The 21,425-nt window shown below is 44.8% G+C and overlaps 1 protein-coding gene across 2 annotated transcripts; it reads left to right on the top strand.

The window, feature by feature from the left end:
* The first annotated feature begins 1,793 nt into the window (after window positions 1-1,793).
* Window positions 1,794-19,970, top strand: LOC142786784 (uncharacterized). Of its 2 annotated transcripts, none has more exons than XM_075884430.1 (6): window positions 1,794-2,269; window positions 7,580-7,699; window positions 9,060-11,510; window positions 15,266-16,198; window positions 16,314-16,376; window positions 19,206-19,970. In XM_075884430.1, the coding sequence occupies exons 1-6, from the start codon at window positions 2,230-2,232 to the stop codon at window positions 19,268-19,270; spliced, it is 3,672 nt and encodes a 1,223-aa protein (XP_075740545.1). In that variant the 5' UTR covers window positions 1,794-2,229; the 3' UTR covers window positions 19,271-19,970. The 2 variants fall into 2 exon arrangements, with proteins under 2 accessions (XP_075740545.1, XP_075740544.1); XM_075884429.1 differs by having other exon boundaries at window positions 1,796-2,269; window positions 9,057-11,510.
* Window positions 19,971-21,425: the final 1,455 nt, after the last annotated feature.

The raw sequence follows: 21,425 nt of genomic DNA, 5'->3' as shown, positions 1-21,425 counted from the left end.
GAAGCTCGCGGTTCGATGCCGACCGTGGTAGTCGTGTTATTTGGTTGAAAGTAAAATGCTAAAATGTCCGTGTACCGTGCAATATGCGAGTGCACGCTAAAGAACAACAGGTGTTCGAAATTTCCGGAGCCCTCCAGTATGGCGTCCCTCATTATCTTGGTTTCAGGTTGTTGAAGGCGAGACCTTACTATTTTTAAGCATTTAGGCAGCATCGCACATTGCAAAGGCAGTTATAACAGAAGGGAGTGTTATATTGTATTGCAAAATTGAATTGAACATACCAAGTATGCAGCCCGCAGTATCCATGGGCGCTCGTTTTAGGGGAAGTGAATGAACACCGCTCAATGTTTCTTCACGCAGCGCTCTGCTTCCATCGTCACGGCGGTGCACAACACGTCAGCTGCAGTAGCGTTCAGCAGCACAATAACAGAAAGCTTGCAGTAACGCTTTAGAAGATGTGTTACCTCCGTGAAATTTCAGGTGAAGCGCATGCCTCATCATGCATAAAACAGTCACAAGACATTGCAAGGCTAAGATCGCAGCGCTTCAGTCAAGTGAGCAATGCCACTGCTATCTCTCTAGGTTCCGCATCCATGTGACATAAACACTGAACCCAGGTTGGCACCTATCCACTGTTTTTTTTTTTCCTGGCAGAAGCAGAGTTCCTTAGAGGTCGCTACAAACAGTTAGGACATTGACATGTTATAAATGTCTCACAGTTAAGTGTGACTTTGTTTGACATGACTACACATTATCGTACTGTATTTCACAGGAATGCATGCGTTTTTTTTTGTTCTCATCCGATTTAACGGCGCTTCCGTTATATGCATCTCCGCCACGGTGGATCATTGGTTAAGATACTCGGCTACTAATCCGAAGGTCACGGCTGCGATCTCAGCCACGGCTGTTACATTTAGGCGTAGCGAAATGGTAATACTCCCGTGCAGTGACATCGTTGGCAGTGCACGTTAAAGAATACCAGATGGCCGACATTCGTGGAGTCCTCCACTAAGGCGTCCCTCATAATCATGTCGTGGTCTCTATACGTAAACGCCCAGGTAAAAAAGAGCTTTAGTATATCACAAGGTGCTTGAGTTAGTGACTCAGCAAAAAAAAAAAAAAAAACACATACACCTTGAATGTGTGATACCGGAGCCTTACGAGTCGACACATGTTATTTAAACAGACTATTCTGGAAAAACCGACTAACGCTCTGACGAATACGCTTCGAAGTACCAACACATTACATTGTTCCGGTTCATAAATCAATAAGGGTTCGACCGCATCCGCATGAGGCAGATTAGCCACAACAACTGACGCTGCATTGAAGTCGTGATAGCCATTGCACTGTTGCAGCATTGCGCTGAAATGTTGCAAATGAGAAGCCACGTTTAATCTAGCAAGACGTCAATAGATACTTAAATTCTTTTGTTACCTTTTGGTCGTAGTCTATAGCGTTTATGCACCTATGATTTTTAGTTGACTACATTTGTACACTGAAAAGAAAATGTTTGAGAGACAGTGATTCTACAAAAATGCGAATTTCTACTCTATGAGATACGCCGTAGTGTAGGGCACAATGTTTCTAAACTAGAGGGTAAGCATCGTTTACAATACTAACTTCAGGCTGGAACACTTATTTAGAGTACGTCTACGTGACATCGTTAGTATGGCTTTGTTTCTTCGAACATTACGCGTCCTGCATGCAAGCTTTTGGTGCTGGGTGTACTAAATTGCACATTATTATTTTGAAGAGCAAGATTAGCCATGCACAAGCAAAGCGCAACACTACAGGGCAATCAGCATCGGCACTTTGTTCCGACGAAACGCACATATGAGCTTCCCGTAAAACGTCAGAGGTGAGCGTTGCATCCACCCGACGCGCTATCGCGAAACCCCCAGGACCTGACCAAAACCTTTCGCTTCGAAAGCCGATCATCTAACTAACTGCAAGCACCGGCAGACCACTCCTATTGGCTGCGAGGGGGAGAACATTCCAGCATCTGAAGTAACAAAGCAACAAGGGGGGCGGATGTAAACAGCCGGTGAAGGGCCGGTTTTCATAGCACGCAGGGAGCGTCAAGTTCGCAAATTGCGGCTCGCATAGCCACCACAAAGTACGTGCTTGCCCTGGCGAAAACATCGTGAGCTTATGGTCGTGAGGCCCGCCCCACCTGCATTCTGTGGCAGCATCGAAGGGTGGCAGAGAACGATCGACACGGCTGAACCATGAGGCGCCGCCGATGCTTCGCCATGCTTTTAGCAGCAGGTAAGTGCACTGTTTAATAAAAGCTTAATTATCAGCAAGAGCTAGACACGCTTGCATGTTTGCCTTTTTTAAAACAACCATGTGAAATTTGGGAGGCGTCAATGTGGTACAGCGGTGGTGTCTTTTTCTGTTGACCCCAAGATCAATATTTAGGTTCCCGGTCGCATTCTGACGGGTCTGCTCGTGTGCTGTGGTGCGCTAGAGAACTCCTAGTTGTAAAATTTCTCCGTCGGTCTTCGCTGTAACTTCTTTTATTGTCTACTCGCCCAGTTTCGGCCAAATATGATATAGTTTGTGAAGAGTTCTAGACCTATGTAAGAGCGACTCCCTTGCCATATTACAAAAGTCTGTTGTTATCGTTATCAGATGTACAGTGTACTTCCGATACGTAATTAAGCGTTTGAGTGCAGGGCTGTAACAACTTTTCCTTTAGTAAGTGCATCATTCTATAATTTCGTATACGGTTCGCAGCAAATCTAACTAAAGCAAACAGGACAAACTATGCCTTCGCATTCAAAAAAATAGGGTTGGATGTGGCGTAAGCATAAAAGTGAAATGTTCAACAAAAGCTACGTAGATTTACTTGATAAAATTTGCCGATTACGTGACTGAAGGTTCAGCGAATGGCTACGAAGGCGTTGTTAATCGATGTAAGTAGGCGCAAATGATGCGAGAAACCAATCGGTCACTTCACACTTACCTGCCTTGAATGACTTATTTTACGCTAGATTGAATTGCATTCGTTACGAATGGGCAAGACACGCTGTGATGTTTCTATGGCGAGGGCGCTCAGCTGAGAAGTGCCCATGTCGCTTGACACATTACGAAGGTTGTGGGACCCGCCGCGGTGGTCTAGTGGCTAAGGTACTCGGCTGCTTACCCGCACGTCGCGGTATCGAATCCCGCGCTTATTATGAGCACTCAATTATGAGCACCCATAGCACTCATAGTGAAGCGCTTTTATGAGCACCCATAGTGAAGCGCTTTTAACACAAGTAACGCTGTGTTATTTGTAGCACTTCACTATGGGTGTATACGGTGCCAGCACATCAAGCTGTAAGTTTACCGTAAGTGACTTCAAGAGGGTACTACAAATGCCGTGGCGAACTGATCGCTAACACATTTGCATATTAAATTTGGAGGAGTGAACGTCTCGGCTAGTTCGTTTTTCATTTTATGCAACCAACCTTTATGAAAGCCAGTCTCCCGCACTGAATGCAGTCTGACTGAGAAGAATTGTGATCTGCGCAATATAAAAAAATGAGGACTGCTATTTGCCAGCAACGCGTGCAACGCCCCTGGCGCGGAAAATCGGGGCTTTGTGACGTTAGATGCAGGCTATAAGAAACAGCGAACCTTGAGTCGAGCTTGAATATATAAAACGGCCACAACATGTTACACACTGCGGAATATCTTTATTTTCCAATTTCTTTGTCGTCAGATGAGTGGCCGTGTCATATCCCTCTGATAAACAGTGAGTGAAACGTCAGGCGTAATGAAATTGGCATGGATGTACCGAAAAATGCAACAAGGCGATACCTATATACTTTTTCACTCAGGCTAACAATATAACGCCGTGTTTCTCGGCATATCCTGTAAATATTAACGTCTGAGATTAAGGCCTAGAACCACAATATGATTTAGGCACGCCACACCGGAGAGCTCGGTAAATTTCGTCTATCTGGGGTTTCTTTAACAATTGTTGGGGTTTGACGCAGCAGAAACATCATATGATCATGAGAGGCACCGCGGTGAAGGGTTCCGAAAATTTCGACCACCTGGGGTTCTTTAACGTGTACCAAAATTTAAGCACACGGGCCTCAAGCCCCCGCTGCGGTGGTCAAGTGGCTAAGGTACTCGGCTGCTGACCCGCAGGTCGCGGCATCGTATCCCGGCTGCAGCGGCTGCTTTTCCGGTGGAGGCGATAATGCTGTAGGCCCGTGTGCTCTCATTTGGTCGCGCGTTAGAGAACCCAAGGTGGTCGAAATTTCCCGAGCCTTCTATTACAGCGTGTCTCATAATCACATGGAGGTTTTGGGACGTTAAAACACACACATCAATTAATAAATCAACGGGCCTCAAGCATTTTTGCCCCTATCGAAATTATGGCAGCTGTGCTCTGGGGTATAGATTCAAGTGCACGGGCCATTAGAGGGAAACAGACACCGTGGCTAGGATCAAACCAAGGAGGTTATAGTTTTAGTATAACCTCCTCGGACAAAACCCACGACATTTGAGTTAGTAGCCAAGCCCCGTAAATACTCGATCAGCGAGCAGTCTGCATGCTTCAGAACAGTAAAACTAGAAGAGAAATATGAATAAGCGGGAATTGTCAGAGGGCGAGTAATCAATGTCCAAAAATAGATTTATATTCGAAGTTCTAAGACACGCTAACGGCGTACTTCAATGATTGTGGATGTTAGTGGGGTTTTCTTGGGTGTGCTGTAACCAAAATGAAACCCCCTGGGCCCTTGGCTGTAACTATGACCCACACTACCTCCGTGACCGACCTACATACAAACCACATAAAAAATAATTGCGACGGCACATATCCAGTCCCGGCGGTCAATTGCTTGAACGTCTCCCGAATCAACACGTCGAACTGCCTTTCGCACAACTTGAATGCGGCAGAGGAGGGAAGAGAGAATTATTGAGAGAAGGGGAGCCAACTCATGTAGATGAAACACTCCGAAGAATGGTGACTAGCTCGTGCGCACACGCCAGACATCCTCAAGCCAGCATCTAGCACTGTCCCGTATTAACCTTTTCATATACGCCTCCCTGAGCGCCGCCATAGCCCTCCTTGGGCTGTGCAAATTGGTGCGTCCCCTCGAAAATGCACTGACAACGCTGCGCCCTTAGCCTTAGTACTCCCGCGCACAGCCTATCATGGTGGTGTTTTTTGCCTTCCTGTGAAAAGGTGTATAAAGTTCCGCCTCCACAGAAATACCACGCCTGTTGGCCGCTGCGCTGGTGCAGTGGTTATGGTGCTCAGGTCGTGACGCGCACCGGTCACGGGTTCGGTACTGGTGGCGGCGGTCGCACTTCGATGGCCCTTTTTTCGAACGAAAACTAGTCTTCAGTCCCTTCGGAGCTTTTGAGGCCCGTCAAATAGCTGGTCCAATCGACGTCAAATAGCGAGGTTGAATTTCGACGTCAAATAGCGGGTAGCTTGTTATTCACCGATAACCAGTAATTGAGAATCAAGAGTGACGTTTAAATCAAATGCGCTTGTGGCTGTGGGGTGCTGCCACGTCGGCTTGGGTCATTCGCTGGATTGCGTGCCGATCAAGGGGATATCGGTGAATAAGCACGCCAGCATAACACACATTTTTTTCTTGACTCGGGTATTGTGCAATCTCAGTGCACTTTAAAAAATGGCAGATGGTCCGAATTCCCGGCGTCCTAAACTGTACAGCGTCCTTCATAATGATATCGTAGTTTCTGGTTATAAAGGTATATATATACATATATATATATATATATATATATATATATATATATATATATATATATATATATATATATATATATATATATATATATATATATATATATATATATATATATAAGCTAAACTGAAGTGTGCGAACCTTGCCGATGGCCTGTTTTCTAGAGGAGTATGTGCTGATTCCACGTTATTAGGCCCACGGAATCCAGTTTTCTTTCTTGTACAGAATTGATTAGCCCCCACCCTTCTTCCTTTTATAAGCATTTTCCCACAGGTTACGTCTTAATGTTGTTAGAGCCTACGTAGTTTGTTTACTTCACATTTTTGTTCGCTTGTTCTTTCCTTGCATCTTCACTTCCTCTATTCCATCAAAGAATGTAACGCGATGGATAGCGCTTCTGTCTACGCATAAGAAGTTCCATTTCCCCTTTTAAGGGTGTCTCAATTGTCGCGCAGCAGGATTTCAAACTGAACAACGTTACTAAAACCATACCTTGTATACATATTCTTCCCAGTACGCAGGCTACTACTCGTTTCCTCGTTAACGAGGTTAGTGATTTATACATAAATATATTGGCAAATTGACAACTACTCATATATGTAGGCATGTTCAAATGACATCTAATCGTGCTATTGTCGACAACATATACAAATTGCCAGCTCAATATTTTCGGCTGATAATGGAAGTACGCGAAGCGGGGAAAAAATGCTTAACTTCGCGGCCACTTAAAAAAAAAAAAGCAGTGCTATCAATTAGGCTTACTGCAAGCGGCTGCTTTACCTGCTGCGCGTTATACAAGAGACCTGGCACACAATGTTCCGCGTTTTAGAAAATCTAAAAGACGAGTGCCCATGGCATTCTTCCCGATTTTTTGGCAGCGATTGTTTCGACTCGATTAAACGCCGCTATCAATGTCCATATCTTACGTCAAACTGCTCTCATTGATAGCACGACCCGAGCACTGCTCTGATTACGGCCGATACCGTGAGACCAAAGTGACGCATTTCTTCGGCAGGGAAGTGGCAGATAGAGCGATGCCCATTTTTTCTTCTGCAATTTTTTTTCTTGCGCATGGTTGAGGGTTGTGCTTTCTGATGCACCCTGCACTCTACTATTCTAAAATGTTTTTTTTTCTGAATTCTCGGGCTTTCTTTATCTAACAGAAAACATGAGCACGAAATCAGCACATTGTTAAAGATAGCGCGATTTGATGTAATTTGAACATACCTAGATATGTATCACTGACATGTTGAAAATTCAGTAAGTATCTGAGGAGCTACAAATATAATTTTAACTAATTGAATCTACTTAACCAAAAGTTAATAGGGGCTACTGCGCTGTACAAGAAACAATATGCGCCATGTTTGCTACGCGTATTGACGTTCTTATTTAAATAAAACCGTATTTCTGCGTGATAGTTGGAACACCCTGTACATTTCCTCTCCCTGACATTTTAACCAGGCGCCCCTGTCGCTTTATGTGGCAGTTACTGCCAGCCTGCTCCCTCCCTGTTTCCTCTGTCCCTGTGCGTAAACAACAGTCGTTTATAGAATGTTCACACATTCATATGACAGCTCTATGTACGCAAATTTGCACAGTGAGTGGGATCAGCAAAGTTCTTCGCGTTTTGTCTGCAGTCATACGTAAGAAAAAGCGTTTAGTACAGTCTTAGTGCGAAAAAGAAAAAAAAGAATTAAAACTATTTGCCTGCGATGTACCATTCTAGTGATCAGCTAAGTTTTGATGACATGTGCTCGGCTTTCTAACAGAAGGTGCAGAAGCCCTCATAGAGCGTGTCCCAGCGTTCTAAACACTGAAAAAAGTAAGGCTCATTGCTCTATACCCAAAACATTTTCAGCACTCGCGCTCATCATCACCAGTGCCAGAGCCTTGCCAACAGCGATGACAGCAGAGGCCTTTCCGATCGAATCTTCAACGGAAGCAGTGTCATCTTCGGACAAAGCATTCACTTCAGAAGGTAAACATGAGCTAGATATTCCTCACGTCTTTCTTCTCCGTCATCTATTCTTGCAATGTTGCATTGAGCGTATCGTCTAGATTTAGTAGCAACCATCAACAAAGTGCCAGCAGGAGCAGAACGATTAAATCTCTCGCCTGGAGACAGTTTGAAAGGTACTGCTAGCACGATATGAAAGATATCACGAATAATCAGCCGTTTGTCCCAATGATACCAAGCAAATCCATACCGATTTCTCAGATACGAGTGGACGAATGGTTACGAGACAGATATTTGACAACTCATTTATTGCACCGAGGCGGCAAAAAGAAATTCAAACAGATTTCTTTCCGAAGCCACCATGCCTGAAAGCCTCTGACTACTGTTCCGATCCCCGGACCACTCAGTACTTATCTTTAACAAGGAAGCTTTCATTTGAGAAATCCGCATGAATTTTTCTTGAGGCTCTGAACAGGTTGTTGTCATTTATTCCTTTCGTAACCATTCCGTCAAATGTACGACTATTGACTACAGGCTTTCCTTATCCAGTATTTGCTGCGGTGTTATCTTCACGTTTCGGTGATGCGTTGAGGTGACAGGTGATAATAAATGTTTCCTCAGGCGTACCTGCACCGTTCACCACTTTAGCATTATACCATTAAATGTGCACTGTGATCTACTGAAGCCTGTTCGCCTTCGTTTGTGCGCTCTTGACACAATGTTGCTGACGTGATTGGTAAACTGACGTTTGCAGCTTTATATATGCAGCCTGTGAAATGATGCTAGCCTCTCCTCATAGTTTGATATAGTTATACCTCTGAATAACACGCAAGACAGGCAAAACATCAACTTTTCTCATGCACATTACTTAACATGCCATGCTTTATTAATAGTGATTCACGCAAAATATATAGAAAATTTGAAAGAGTACATGTCCTGCCACTGTATTTATAGATGTCCAATTTCTTCCTTCGAACTACTACTGCTACTTGCTACAATACTTCGCTGTAAACACAAAAGGTTTCTCACAAGCGCGCTCAAGTCATGTTGAGGAAAGGTAATGCTGACTTCTCTCGATTCCATTCATTAGGTTAGGGTGAGAGATATTGCGGTTATTTTATAGCACAGCTATACTTTCTACTTTGCGTCCTGTCTTGATTGAAACTTTCCTTCTTTTTTGCAAGCCTGTGTGGTCTGGACTAGCCTTGAAAGTTTCCCTGTGGAGATTAAAAGATACTATAAGCGATTTCTAAAACTCTTGTCTCACACAGGTGAATGGCCGTGGGTGAAAGTTTTCTTTTTAGCAAAGTGTTGAATATTTCATATCTACACGGTCCACGGCTAAATCAACGATCCCGTTTTGTTTTTATCTATTCAGCAGGACCAATACCATACGATGCTTCTCATTATGGCGGTTTTCATTATGGTGCGACTGAAAGCACAGAAGCGGATCAAGAAACAAAACAAACGGACGAAGCCGGTGATGCAACCGGTACATCTGCAGCGTTATTGCACCGACCTTTACTAACAGCAACGGATTATGAACAGAGTGGCGGTACTCGCTATGATTACAATACCATGGACAATGGAAACGGTAAAGATACCATGACAGACTTCGCGGCGTCTGAAGAAAACAAGACAAAAACAGAGGCGGCAGAGTTACCAAAGGAAAAGTACTTCTGGAAGATGTTCAATGACGACCTCGATACCGTTGAACTGGCTACCAAAGACCGGGATAGTGCTAGCGCCGTCACACCCCTTCCTAAACAAACAGTTATATTTAGCACGCCAGCACCTTACGTGAGCGTCTTCGGCTCGGTTTCTGAGCCACTTATCGAGGCCCGAGCCGACGACACGGATGACGAAGTTCCGAGCAGGCTACGTGCGGCGGCAATGTCGTCCAGTAGCTCTAGTGACCCGCCTCCAAGCCCTGAAGTCAAACTGGACGTCTACACAACTGGTGATGACTCAAAAGGCCACACCGTTCTGTCGGGCATGTCGTCAGAGACAGAAACAGGGACCGCTGCTACATATCACGACGTTGTGTCCGAGGATGTTATATTACCGAGCACGTACTCCACAACAACACCAGCAAAAGAAGTACCGGAACAAAGTGGCACAGCAGGCGAAGGGATTTTTGTTCAGGAGCATGAAATGGCTACAATTGAGGGGGTTACGTCAGAGAAGAGCCATATACAGGCACCCATCGGAAAGGAAGACTTGGCCTCCGGAGACGTGAAGGTTGATACTGCAAACAGTGACAGTCAGAAGAAACCCGATGACTCATACGGAGAGCATAAGGATGGACTGACAGCGAGTGCCTCAGCTGAGAAACCTAGGGATTCACCTGTTATCGTTTCACCGAGGGACGAGCAGGGAGACACTGTTAGCAGCAGCCGCGGAAATCCCATTCCACAAGCGGGTCAGTCAGGGTCTCTCTCTCCCACGCTGGAGGTATCCGATGGAGCTGGCGTGCAAGGTGTACCTCCTGACACTGCTCAAGTTGATCATCTCATGGCAAGGGCTGGGGACAAGCCCGATTCAGAGAAAGCAAGTCAACCGGCACTTTCAAGAGCAGAGCTGCCGAAGACCAGCGGTAGTGAAGCAGGTCGGGGAGCTGAGGCGCCAAAGCCAGTGGAAGTTCCCAGAATTTCAGAGGTTCCCGCCGAGGGTAACAGCAAGGTGACTCGGCCAGAATCTCCGAGAGCAGAACAGCCAAAGGCTAGCGCAGGTGGGGGAGGTGATCCTACAAATAAGGCAGCAGAAGTACCCAGAAGTGCTGAAACTCCTGCAGCGGAAAACAGCAAAGTGACTGAGCTAGAATTGCCGAGAGCTGAACAGCCGAAGGCTGGTGGTGGCGAATCTGGTCGAGGAGCTGAGCCTCCGAATAAGCCAGTGGAAGCACCCAGAATTTCAGACGATCCCGCAGCGGGAAACAGCAAAGCGAGTCAGCCAGAATCTCCAAGAGCAGAACAACCAAAGGCTAGTGTTGGAGGGGGAGGTGATCCTCAAAATAAGGCAGCAGAAGTGCCCAGAAGCGTAGAAGCGCCTGCAGCGGGAAACAGCAAAGCGAGTCAGCCAGAATCGCCAAGAGCAGAACAGCCAAAAGCTAGTGGTAGCTGGGGAGGTGATCCTAAATATAAGGCAGCAGAATTGCCCAGAAGTGCAGCAGAAAACAGCAAAGTGAGTCAGCCAGAATCTCCAAGAGCAGAACAGCCGAAGGCTACTGTTGGTGAAGGCGGTCGGGAAGATGAGCCGGCGGAGGCACCCAGAAGCTCAGACGTTCCAGCGGGCGGAAACAACAAAGCTAGTCAGCTGGAGCCTCCAAGAGCAGAACAAAATAAAGCGCATGCGCCAGGTAAAGAAAATGGCAGCCCAGAAGCACCCAGATCGGAGCAGCAGAATCCACCTGCCATCGTGATGCCAGTGACCAACAAAGATAGCGAAGGCAGGTCGGAAAGCCAACCTGAAATTCCGAGAAGTGATGTTCCGAAAAATCCTGTTCCACCCAGTGCTGGTAAGGATGGTGGAGAGGCAAAAGGAGGCAAAGCCCCAGAAACTGTAGTGATTGTTGAAGACAAGAAAGAAGGCAAAGAGGAGGTCAAGAAGCCTGGACCAACAAAAATGGTGGAGACTACAGAATCTGAAACACACATTTCGATTGATGACAAGCCAGAGAAAAAGCCAACTGATGTGGTTATTCCAGAGGGCAAACCGCACGACGCTAAAAAGGACAAAGGCGAAGAAACAGTGCTAGTGGTTAAAAACGTAACTGTAGAGGTGGTACCTGAAGGAGATGTTCCGGACTCCAAACCAGGCCAAGTTGTTCCAGGTAAGATAAACTCACCTGCTGTGCTGTTTATAACAATAATGAATTCTTCTTTGTGGTATAGTAAAAGCAAGAACCTGATGCACAAAGTCAGTGTTTGGGTCAATGATTTCAATAAGTGGCAGTTTGTGAAAGTTAAGCAAATTCCAAGCATGGTGGTGGCCTATACCCCTGACACACGGCACCTGTGATGTCACTCGCAGCGAGTGACATTAGGCGTTAATGCCAGTTTTGTTGCTGCTACACGGCCATAGCGAATAACAGTCACACATAATGTCATTCACCCGTTGAATGTGTTCACTGAACTCATGGAAGAGCGACATGTGTACTCTCGTCAACAGGCACTTGACAAGAGATCGCAAAATTGACATATTAAAGCAGATGCAAACGATGCTCAGACGTTTATTAAAGGATGTGGTTAACTTTTAGACAACGTTTTAACGTGCAACATGACAGTGGAAAAACTTCTTCCTGTATATTTTTTTCTCAGTCTCTGACTTGCCATTCTTACACCCGCTCACTGCTGTTTAAGTGCAGCGTCTCCGCGTTAGGCTCGCTAGTATCAGGCACGCACGTGTCGAACACCAGTTTAGGGAGAGTGTTTTCAAACCAGTTTCCTGTTAATCGCTCATGAAGTGGGAACCCAAAGGGCAGCCAACGTAAACGAATTGGCATGTAGGTGCAGCTCCAAATTCCTTGTCTTCGTTGAGGCGCTTCAGTCTGTTCTGATGCTTCATTCGCAGCAGCTGGAGAGGAATTAACGTTCGTTTGCACTGATCACCATTCATGGCGGTCACACATTCGTGAACGCTGTCGCAGTTTCAAACATTGCCGTCTGTAAGTTGGGAGCGGCTTTGAGCTAGTCTTCCTTTTGATATGTACGAAGAATTTTTAAAGCGAAAGCTGCGATGAGATCTCAACTCAGGTCTCGCCCTATCGAAGTTGTCCACCACCGCCGCGGGTGCTCGTAACCACATAGCACGAAATTAAAAAAAAAACTAGCGCCAATGACACGGTGGGGCTCGAAACAGGGTCCACTGGTTGCCATCCCACTATTCTAAATCTGAGCCTCTCCGATGCTTGGGACTTACTGGCAAACTTGCCTTAGGCAGGCTTGATGTCGGGAAAGCAATCACGTTAATATGACTTATAAAGCGTTTTAAAACAGCGAAAGAACACCCAGTCGTCGCTCAATGCGAATAGCGTAACGAGTGGGTCGTTCAATGCTCCAACCCATTACAAAAGCATTTTCTTGTTCACCAATTAACTGTGGTGCCTACCCACTTCAGCCATAATTCCTCATCGTCGTCAGCCACGGCTTGAGCAATTGGCACGAAATTTCTTGAAAGTGTTTAGCGGCTACCGCACTTCTCAGAAAAAAATGGCAAAAATAGCATAGCGAATTCCGGCTTACTACCAAAAAAATGCAATAGTATCGTAGTAGGTGCTCAGATTTGGGTGCACGTTAAAGAACCCCAGGTGGTCTAAATTTCCGGAGCCCTCCACTACGGTGTCTCTCATAATCATATAGTGGTTTTGGGACGTTAAACCCCACATATCAACCAATCAATCAATCAATCAATAAATAAATAAATCAATCAATCAATCAATCAATCAATGTCGTAGTAGGTATCAAGCAAGTGTGATTGCAGTAGTTACCCCGATGAGTGTTGAGAAAAGGCTCTGAAAGGCCGCTTTTCTAGCTTTCGCTTGACTGTGCCTTACGCATTAGGCAGGCCTTAGGCAGGCTTCGCCTTACGCACTGCCCTGGCGTTTTTTTTTCTGTCCTACTGGTGCTGTTTTAATACGTCACAGTATATTTTGAACCAGCCGGACAATGCTATGTAAGTTAAATGCGCGATTTGTAACTTTTTGGTATCATAGCAGCCCACCGATAAACATTGACATCAATTACGAATGTCATTTCAAATAGCCGTGTAGAGCCGGAATGCAAGATCGCAAAGACATTCGTTTTGAAAGTCAATCGCTGCGATTGCCATTACGCGTGTCATGTGGCAGGCGTACTATCAGGCGTACTAAACATTATGTCGTGCGATCGATTATTGACCACGTTATGTTGGGAATTAATGCAAGAACAGTCTAGCCTTTGGTAAAGTTTCAGGTAATGAACTTCGAATGACTTACTATTACTGTGTCACTACTGCACAAGGATGGAGTTTTAAGACATAAATAACTGTAAAAGTTTACCAGAAATAGACGAATGGGCATAATATCTGCAAACATAATCGTACCTCGAACCATTATTACTTCTTTAGCATGCTTGTAGGCATGAAATATCACACAGGAAGCAATTCAAATTGCTTACTCCAAAATGTGCGTTTTGGAAATTAGCCTTCAGAGAAAATTATTTCTACAGAGCAATGGAATCAGTGGAAATGTTCCTAGAGAATAATGCATTCATATTGTTACTTGTATGCTGAAAGCTCTCTTAATCTTAACATAATACTGACTGTCTGTATATATACGCTGCCAAAGCTTGTGCATGCTAGGAATTATGTATGTCATTTTTCGGGACTGTACAGTAGCCCCTAGCTCAACTAGAATGTTCAAGCAGAATTCTTCGCATAGGTGGAAATAATGAACAGATAAACTGAACAATTTTTTTCACACGTTTTCAAACATTAGGCTTAACACCGAGAGGGGAAAAAAATCGAACGAGATGACGTGATAATATAATGTGGTCGGGGCCCCTAGTAGGCCACAGTAGCAGAGCAACTAAAGCCTCACTGGCTTTAGTTGCTCTGCTACTGTGGACCAGGAAACCAGCCACCAAGCCCGGTTGCTCGTACGCAAGCCAAATATCCCAATGCTTTGGAACTTCTTGAAAGATATGCGTGCTCGGTTGAGGCGATCTTAAAGAATAGAAACATTATGACCTGTAAGCAACAAGCTCGAAATCAAGGCCTATCTACTACAGGAAGAAATTCTGAACTTCTGAGGCTCGAGAATTCTGGGCGTCCCCATTTGAGGTCCGCTTCTATTAAAGCGCTGATGTACCATGCATCGAACTTGGCGAAAAAAAACATGTCCTGCGGACAGCATGCTTTCCTACGAACTGCTCAACGATCCATTGCCGTCATGCAGGTCTAGGAATATTTTATAAGAGGTTCGTGAAGTAGTCATATTCTGAAGTGCCTTATTTTCATACAGAGGCTTGAACATGTGAAACTGGTGTCATTGTGAGCACTGGTTTTCAGTGGTTAGGTTTGTATGTTGGCAAGTATGTTGTACTTTTTAAAACTTAATCAGCAGATCTTTAATGATGAGTCGACTATGCATTTCAATATCATGTGCAGGTAGCGTACCCGCTGAGTAATCCCGTCAATGAATTCATTAACGTTTGTGTAGTAGGCTGGCTTTGATACAAGCCCGTAAGTGAAAGTCTAAATACTAACGAGGTCGAATTCTTAGCGCTCTAAACCTAAATTACTGGAAGGTTGCTGCCTGTTAAAAGATGTCTTTATAAATTGTTTGTTTCAAAGTGCGAATTGGGAATTATGTCATGTCTGAATTTATAAAGACATTATTTTATGCGAAAAAAAAACGATGGTATACTTGCATTCCGAGGAAACATAGCGCTGCCCTTTTGCACTAAAAATCACCTGGAAGAAACTAAAAAAAATTGTCCTATGGCCTCTGTATCACTTTAACAGAAAGTTTAATGAATGTTGCACGAGAACAAATTTTCTCGCTGCGTTATCTTGTTATTCCAAATTGTTTCTAACCATTTGTTTCAGCGGCGCCACCAAAGGAGGCCGTAGTCTACCCCCCCGCTCAGACAACGAATCACCCGAACCCTCCACATCAACCACCTTCAGCTTATCAACCTTATCAGCCTTATCAAGCACCCCCCTATCATCAACCGAGTGAAATGGTCTTTTACGTACCCCAGCCAGTTTATCAGCCAGCCGCTCACACGAGCTATATGCCAGGGCCTCCGTCACCTTACCAGCCAATCCAGCACATGGGTCCCACGTACCAGTATCAGCAGCCCTATGTCAGTTACCAGCAAACACCTTATGATCTTTTATACCAACCCTCGTACGCTCCCGTCAGTGTGCCTGCTTATCCGCAAGTCCAGCATACCGCATACTATCCAGCACACCCGCCAAGATATGGGCCACCGCAGCGCGTAATCTACGTTTCACAATACCAAGTCCCACGTGTTTATCCATCATCCCCCGCGTACTCTCGTCCGTACGGGACCCAACACAATTATGCACAAATCTCAGCTTATCAGCCGCCGTATCCCACTGCGGCAAACGTTCCTTACGCCGTACACACTTACAGAAACAAGGGACCTTATTATATACCTATGAAGCGACCGCACGACGCACATCAAGTGATGGTGCTAAAGCCGAGACACGAACATCCTGCGTTTGAACGGCCGGGACACGAAGCCGCTGCTTACGGAGGCCACAAGCGCCACGTGGACGAGCAGGCTCACACTTCCCAACTGCACTTCCCGCCAGTGGTTGCCCACCCGCAGAATGCTGCCGTACCCAACCACGCTTCTCCACCGAAGAAATATCCTGCAGTCCATCATATGCCACTCAGCCCTTTCCAGAATCACGCAGTGCGCAAGCCAGGAGCCAAGCTCATCTTCAATGATGGTCACGTGCCAAAGGTGATTCCGAAGCGACAAGGCTACGGCGAATCACATATTCCGGGTAGGCAGCGCTTTTCTGCATTAAAAAAAAAGTGCGACTACCATGCGGTATAATGTGGTCTCTCAAGACAGCGGTGACACTGATCTTCTAACTAACTGATGCGCTTATTTTGCAGAAGCCTACTGGAGATCTACCACTGATGAAGTAAATCCTGCAGCAGAGTATACGGAACAATTTGGCAAGTGTTTTATTTCGCACCGTCTGCTTGTGAGAAGCACCGAGAGAAACACGCACTCACTGATTACACTAGTTACTCTGGTTTGAAGTAACAACCTAATTCCATTGAAAAGTCACTGACGTCGTCATTTGTGGCTGTTAGTCACAGAAATTTTCTGTGCTTCACTCCGCATGCTCCTGCAGCAGCATATGCTGTATAACCTTTCAATCACACTGTTGCCGAGGAATTGGTTTTTGATCGTTATTGTGCGAGTTTCATTGTCGTGAAAAAAGGAAATACGCATGCGAAATACTTCGCAATATGAAAATTTATATAAAGAAGTCGCTGATCTTGCTTTGCTTCCCGTTGCTTTGAAGAAGGTTGACTGCTCGCGACTCGTATCGTAGTAAGCTTTGCATAGTTTGGTCGTCATCATGGGCGTCGCATGAAGTTTTAATAACATATAAAATTTAGTTGAGCGTCTGTAACACACCTCTGCGTACGCACACTGCCATTGGAAAGCGTTCGCAGGCAGTATCCGCAGAGCTGCTGAGATGAATAACAGCTATGCGTAAGTAGCCTGCGACTAGAAATGGTTTGCAGGCTGCATCCGCAGAGTTGCTGCGGACACCCGATTAAGATTGTCTATGTCAAGGCCAAACAACACTGCATGTAAGCAAACCATGGGCGACACGCTGGAGCAACTATTTACGCATGTCAGCATGACATGACTTTCGTTTGCGTCGTCGCATGTATATGTCATGGGCCAATGTTGTTGCACACAACAGCGTTTGAATAAGACTGTTCTCAGCGAAGAAAAGAAAGTCTTGCTGCTGTTCAAGTTAATGCAGAAAGCAATGGTCACACCGATTTCTTGTTTGTGGAAATATGTGTTCTACTTGTCGAGTGGGCGGTGCTGCAGTTTTTAATCTTCAGGGTTTTTAACCAACTCATGAGCTGACGAGATAGTGGATCTACCTGAACTTATCGTTATCGCGTTTGTGTTTTCTGAAATGCTCTTCGCTGTCGAGAGGCAGCAAGTGCATTGAACACTACGAACGTTTGCCGGGAACGTGAGATTGCAATGTTGCCATATTTCGTTTTCGAGGGCTTTGGCTATTAAGCTGTTCAACTGTACACGGATACTAGCAATTTAATGCGCCATAGATGTCGAATAATTTTGGATAAATATTCTGTTTTTTGTTACGCATAATTCGGTATTCTGTATTTTGTTAGCCTAGTAAAAATGAAATGAATAAAAAAATTAATGGGAAAAAGTGAGACAGATGACGTAAGTTTGTAACAAGCAAAAATACTGTATAATATCGGCTGATCCCATGTAACTTGAGAATCGACGTTATGCGAAGCATGCTGAGAGAAGGTGAATGTATTGTAAAACGTTACGAGATGACGCTAACAATATGTACAGATGTACGCACAGACATATGTTCAACAGTAGCATATGGTTTATATAACCAGTTTTTTACGCTTTGTGGTAACGATGCGAACAGCAACATGAGTGTTCGCAACATCAGAAGCGGTAAGCTGACATGTAGCGCTTGTGCTCATGTGGATGGTAGCTCTGGACAATGCTACGTAAATCAACTTCAGTGGATTGCACTTACCTGCAATTGACGTTAACCGGACATGGCGGCTGTATAATAAGAGTACGTACGTATTGTTTATCAAATGTGATAATCAGCAGTGCAACCACAATTTACGTTTCACCAGCATTACACCTGTATTGGGTCTTTTACTCAAGCAGTATCGAAACCTAGCATGGCTCTATGGTAGACTACTTCATTGCCACGCCGAATGATTAGGTTGGATTCCTGCTGCGGCCCTGATCTTTATTCTTTGCATGCAATGGGTCAACGGTGCCGACTTATGCTTTTTTTCCTAACGCCATAGCATTAAATATACCAATGTCTATTCTCGCCATTCACAGGTTCACTTAAACTGTCAATATGCTATGGCACATACCCGCATACCTGTGGCACATACTTGCCCATGGTATATAGGTATTTGCCTCACATGTCTGGTGCAAATGGTTTGACGACGTACGTGACGAGATCGTCCCAATGTTCATGTCATCACCAGTCAGTCATACTTGTCAAACCATCATACCTTCCCATAATAATTTTTTTCACCCCGACTTTAGGGGAGGCGGGGAATCAAGACAGCCGATAGATAGATAGATAGATAGATAGATAGATAGATAGATAGATAGATAGATAGATAGATAGATAGATAGATAGATAGTAAATGTGCTGGCAGTACGCAAAGAAATGCTTCGCCCTTAATATTTATTTTCGGCCGTGAATTGCTGTCGAAACTAAACGTTCAGTCTACACTAAGTTTAGTCAAAACTAAATGCAGCTGACAGGTTCCACAACTTCCAGAACATAAATAAATAGCGTTATGGCTGCTGTTTTAAGTACAGCATGCTAGACTGAGTTCAAATAATGACACCAGCTAGTACTTTAGGGCACTGTTCACAGACGAGGTTCCTAGAAATGCGCTCGTTTAATTTATTTGTTGATTTCTGTATTCACTGATATCAATGGTGCACTTTAGTATGATGTCATGTGCAATTTAAAGCTTATTTTTCAGAAGCCAGAACAACAGTATTAGAGTGAAAAATCATTTCCATTATTCGATGTCTGGTGTGTGTTCTCTGATTTAACATTGTACGTAAAGTCAACATCACCAGCCATTACACACCAAACTTGCGTTTCTGTATAGTCTCTTCTGCCATAAGATAATTCTGAACCTAAGGTTCATTTGCACGAACACGATATGCTTTCCTTTTTTTTTACTTCTGACACTTGTTTCGCATTTTGATTGCAGAAGTCTCTGAAGATGGTGAGTTGGGAGTGAAGCAAGCTCTCTACACGGGGTATGAGACCACTTAACAGCTACGATGATAGCACACTCTTCCCTGTCTATTCAGGGTCAAATACCCCACCAAAGGCTTGCAACGCTTATGTAACAGATTGGCAATATTTAGACCATCCTGTTTAAATTACCATATGGCTGCCAGGCAGTTCACAGAGGTCCGGCTACCGAGAATCATTAGTGGGCGAGCAGCGACTCACGCCGATGGATGTAAACGCTAGAAGCTGTGACTTGCCTGTCGTCCCTGATGCCGTCTGATTCATCGTATCGCTACAACCAGGTCACATGAGGGCCAGTATATGCAGATGTCATGCTTCTTCGTAAGGAATACTCCAGGAGCTTCGCAACTACGGTCAAGCTACTAAAAAACCTAGCAGTGAGCGACTGGCTCCTAAAAGACCCAATTGGGCGTTCGAACTCAGCCACTCATCGATGTGAAGAAGCACTTCGATATATGTCCTTCTAAAGGTCTCCAAGGAATGCCTGCAACATTTTCATGTATATGAAATGTGATGGGAAGAAAACCCACTTTGTGCTTAATACGGTGGTCACAGCGTGAGACGCTCGGACACCATTTTTGCAACAGCGTTATAATTTTTTAGTGTGTACTGTAATAAATTGTTTCTTTGTAATGAATTAAGTGTCAGAGGTCGCACTGCATCGAGAGATTGCGACATGGATATTTCTTTGTAATAAATGCTTGTTTTACTTTATGAACACGCGTGAGTGAATATTGTATTTGATTCATGATAAGTGTAGTTTGTGTGCACAAGTAGGAACATTTAGGTTTAGCTGTATATTTTGTACAAACAAATTTTACGTATCACGGAAAACGTTGCAACACAACTACGGGAGGGCTAATGTAAGCTGCGTGTGATGCAATATTACGAGACATAAAACAGTTCTAGCAGTTTGCAAAATATAATAGAAATTTCGGCAAGCAACTTACTAGCGATATCATTTTGTTTTGTAAACTTTGTCCTAATAGACGCATATGAAAGGAGCGAAAGAAATGCGGAAGGACAGGGAGCTTGGCCAGTTACATGCATAACAAGCTAATAATTGTTGAGATCTTATGTTCCAACACCCCAATGTGACCGCAAGATACGTGTTAATGGATGATTAGAAACATTTTACACCATGCACGTAAATTTAAGCACATGAGCTTGCATGTAGCGGCTGAGATTCAACTTCTTGACATGTAACCCGTGATCAAACGATGCGAATATTAGCCCAGTTGGACTGAGATGAATGTTCCCACCGGTGCCTCAATGCATACTTCCTTACCTATAATTATTTGTAGTATGCTCGCATTGTATCTAAATGTACATTACAAACATAAGCTCCTCGTTAAAGTGACCATGCAAAACGATGAAGGAAAGAAGGGATCGTTTTATTTGTTACAGACAATGTTAATAAGATCTTACAATCATGCCAAGTATAAAGAATGTCATTAGAATTCTATTGTAATGTAGATGTGAAAAAAATATGTGGACGAAAAGGTAAGGTGCCATGGGGAGAGAAAGAACCTACGACTTTCAAATAACGTGTCCGATGCTCTACCAACTGAGCTACTACGGCGGCTCTCCCTATGTCCACTTTAAGGGTTGCATTAAACGTGGGAGCGGGGCAGCCTAAGATGGTGGTAGCTATTTATTTTGCAAGCTGAACTGGAAGAAAAAAAAATCACAGCATACCAACGGAGTGAGTGATGATGAGTGGGGACGAAGCATCTGTACGTCCATCCGTGCTTCTGTCCATCCGCCCGTTCGTACGTCAATACATCAGTCTGTCTGTCTGTCTGTCTGTCTGTCTGTCTGTCTGTCTGTCTGTCTGTCTGTCTGTCTGCCTGTCTGCCTGTCTGCCTGTCTGTCTGCCTGTCTGCCTGTCTGTCTGTCTGTCTGTCTTTCCATGCGTGTGTCCGTCGGTTCATTTGTCCGCGTGTCCGTTCATCCGTGCGTGTGCCCATCGGTTCATTCGTCCATGTGTCCCTTCGTCCGTGCATGCGTCTATGCGTCCGATCGCGTTCTCGAATGAAGACAGCGCGCGGGTAACAGCGACGAGACGCGGGCCAAGGAAGCCGAGTGCAAGCGTCTTCAACACGCCCGCCGCTCTGCTTCGTCCATGCCCCACGAACGATCCGACACGTACGGCGACGATCTATAGACCGAG

This window comes from Rhipicephalus microplus, unplaced genomic scaffold (assembly GCF_043290135.1).
Source record: "Rhipicephalus microplus isolate Deutch F79 unplaced genomic scaffold, USDA_Rmic scaffold_32, whole genome shotgun sequence".
Lineage (NCBI taxonomy): Eukaryota > Metazoa > Arthropoda > Arachnida > Ixodida > Ixodidae > Rhipicephalus > Rhipicephalus microplus.
The sequence above is the reverse complement of the archived record's forward strand: the minus strand, read 5'-3'. Positions and strand labels throughout refer to the sequence as shown.